General features: G+C 47.7%; 1 protein-coding gene across 1 annotated transcript in view; it reads right to left on the bottom strand.

Annotated features, from left to right (window-relative positions):
• TBX2 (T-box 2) overlaps positions 1 to 2,218 on the bottom strand; it is a 24,230-nt gene extending 22,012 nt beyond the window's left edge. The window contains exon 1 of the mRNA XM_009891178.1: positions 1,854 to 2,218. Within this exon, the coding sequence (XP_009889480.1) occupies positions 1,854 to 2,218 (365 nt within the window). The remainder of the gene's footprint in view (positions 1 to 1,853) is intronic.
• Between the last annotated feature and the right edge of the window lie 602 nt (positions 2,219 to 2,820).

Consider the following 2,820-nt stretch of genomic DNA (forward strand, 5'->3'; position numbering starts at 1 on the left):
CGCGGGTCCCCGCTAATTACCATATCATCAACGCTGGACGATGAACTTTCCCTTTATCGCCCTAAATGCTTGTCCAGAGGCTAAAGATAGCCGGTTTGTGCGCTGTGATTTCCCCACCACCACCACCGTGGAGGATCACACTCCCCTCGCGTTTTGACCCTCCTTTCTGAGGATCTCTGCAAATTGCCAACAAGCTTCGGCTTTTTTCTTTTTTTTTTTTTTTTTTTTTTTTTTTTTTATTTTTGGTTTTTTTTTTTTTTTTTTTTTTACTTCTCACTTGATATTCTGCTATACCAGCTAAATCTTTCCCTTCTTCTCCATCTACACGTTCTCCTCCTCATTAACATGTTGTCGGTGTTCAGCATTCCTCCCTCACCTCACACACGTGGAGGTGCTATCTCTTATTCACCTCCTTTGGTGGCACCAGTCATGAAAGTGCTAGAGCAGGAAGGATGCCAGCATTTTAACTACTGTGTTGTCTAAACCTGAGCAGATGGTCTTGTAATCTCCTAGGCAGAGGAGGCTTGAATGTGTGACAGTGAAATTCTTTGGGGTGAATTTGTGGGGAAATGGAGAGCTCTGAAATACTTGGTGCACTGAGGTCAATGTTTTAAGGGGAAGCTGAGAGGTACTTTGACTTTACTTCTGCCCTCTACTTAGAGTTTCATCCTAAAATTTAGCCATGACAAAGGTGAGGCCTTGGCCATTTTAATTTCACGTAAGCCTGGCTATTGTACAGCCAGGGACGAATTGCATTTCAACCTATCTGCTTAAAAACATAGAAGCTTTCCTCACTCAATAGCGTCAGTCTCCCAGTGTCACTGGTGTGTAACCTCTCTCCTAGGCATCCTCTCAGACCTCTCTGCGATTCAAGGACTGCTTCTGATATAACATGGTTGTGTAATCTTGGCTCAAACTGCTGAGAAAAACGTTAAGCTGTGAGAAAGAGCTGTGAAAAAGCACTAAGCTGGAAAAGAAGGGTAAAATGACAGGCAGAGGGTAAGATTTTTGAAACAGGGATAGTTGGCATCTCAGTGATTCCAGAAGAAAAAACATTGATGTGAGAAGGTATAAAGAAGGCACATCAGCAGCACTGAGGACTAGCAATGGAGGTTGACCCTTTCACACCTGCCATCAAGCTCTCTGGCCAGCACAGACTTGCTGCATGCTTTACTGGAGGTTGCAACCATATTAATACTTATTCTCCTTTCTTGTTTGTTCAGATTCTCGGTCGTGTGTAATAGCCAAAAATAACTGCTTTATACTCTTCGGATGTATACATCCTTCTTGCAGTGTCTTTGTTCGTGATAAAAGTTGTCCAAACAAAGTGACGCAGAGAGGGCAGGTTGCATACATCAGCTGAGCAAAGGCATCAGCCCTGTCAAGGCAAAATGTCAGGTGGTGATTAACCAGGGAGATTTACATAATAGCTACTGAGTGGGAAGCCTCTCCCTGGAAATCAACAACACTGAGAAAAATTTGGGCCATATAAATTCTTAATATATGCAAATGGAGAGCTGAACACTTCACAATTATTCTTCTCTTAGTGATCCCTAGATCACTACACCACTAGTACAGAAACCAGAACTTTGCCCTAAGAAAGAAAAAAACAACCCTTCACTTACTGCATCAATTCCATTAATTGACTGATATGGACCCTCCTTGCCCCAATCTATCCAAAACCACTGATGCAACATGCAAAGGTAAACAGGGATCGAAACCCCCCGCGTTAATTCATCGGGGCGGATTTGGCGAGCACCGGGGGAAGCGGGATGAAACGGAGGGGCGAGGGCGCTCCGCGGCCGCGCAGGTGCGGGGTGGGTTACGCGGGGCCGCGCGGGGCCGGTTCTTACCTCCCGGACTTGGTGATCACCATCTCGGTGCCCAGCTTGTGAAACTGGTCCCAAAGCTCTTTGGCTTCCAGCGTTACTTTCGGGTCGTCTTCCACCTCCTCCTCGGGCTCCAGGCTCTTGAGGGAGCGCAGATGGGCGGTTTGGTGATGGTGTCCCAGGGCCGAGACGTGCAGCCCGGCCTCGGCCGCCCCGGCCAGCCCGGGGTCCGGCATGGGCTTTGCCAGCGCCGCCGGAGGCAGAGCCAGAGCGGGGAAAAAGGAAGGCTGCGCGGCTGCGAGGAAAGCGGACATGGGGAAGTCTGCCGGCCGGGGTGCGTGGAAGGGGTGGTAAGCCATGGCAGTCCCTGGGAAGGCTGGATCTCTCATCGGTGCATCCACAAATCCAGGAGAAAAACAGAGATTGCCTTTGCAAAAAAAAAAAAAAAAAAAATAAATTTCAAAGCCATACATGCAGTACACAACAAGAAAATTCATTACACTGTTCACATGGCTTAAAGTAGAAATGTTTTTACGAATATTCTTTGGCTTTCTTCCTCACCGATGTGCGCGGGTTGGTTTTTGTTTTGTGTTTGGTTTGTGTTTGGTTTTTTTTTTTCTTCTCTCCTGCCCAGCGAACTCGCTCGAGTCTCTGGAAGAGGAAGGAAAATCAACAACACACAGACACACACAAAAAAAAGCACACACAAAAAAAAGCCGAAAAACAGCGGAACTAGATCTGGAAAAAAAAAATAAAAAAGAAGAAAAAAAAAAAAAAAAGAGAGGCAGTTCCCGGCTCCTGGGACTCCCGGTCTGCGGAGGGGAGACAGTAGGTCCTTATTTTTTGTTGTTGTTGTTGCAGCGAGGGAGAGCGAGCGAAGGAGCGAAGCCTCCCGGTAAAGTCCTTCCCAACACTAAAATAGAAACAAAAGCCGGCGCGGGGCTGCGCGGAGCGGCGCGGGGCGCGGCGGGGCAGGGGCTGCCCTCACACC

Source organism: Charadrius vociferus, unplaced genomic scaffold, assembly GCF_000708025.1.
Source record: "Charadrius vociferus isolate BGI_N301 unplaced genomic scaffold, ASM70802v2 scaffold239, whole genome shotgun sequence".
Lineage (NCBI taxonomy): Eukaryota > Metazoa > Chordata > Aves > Charadriiformes > Charadriidae > Charadrius > Charadrius vociferus.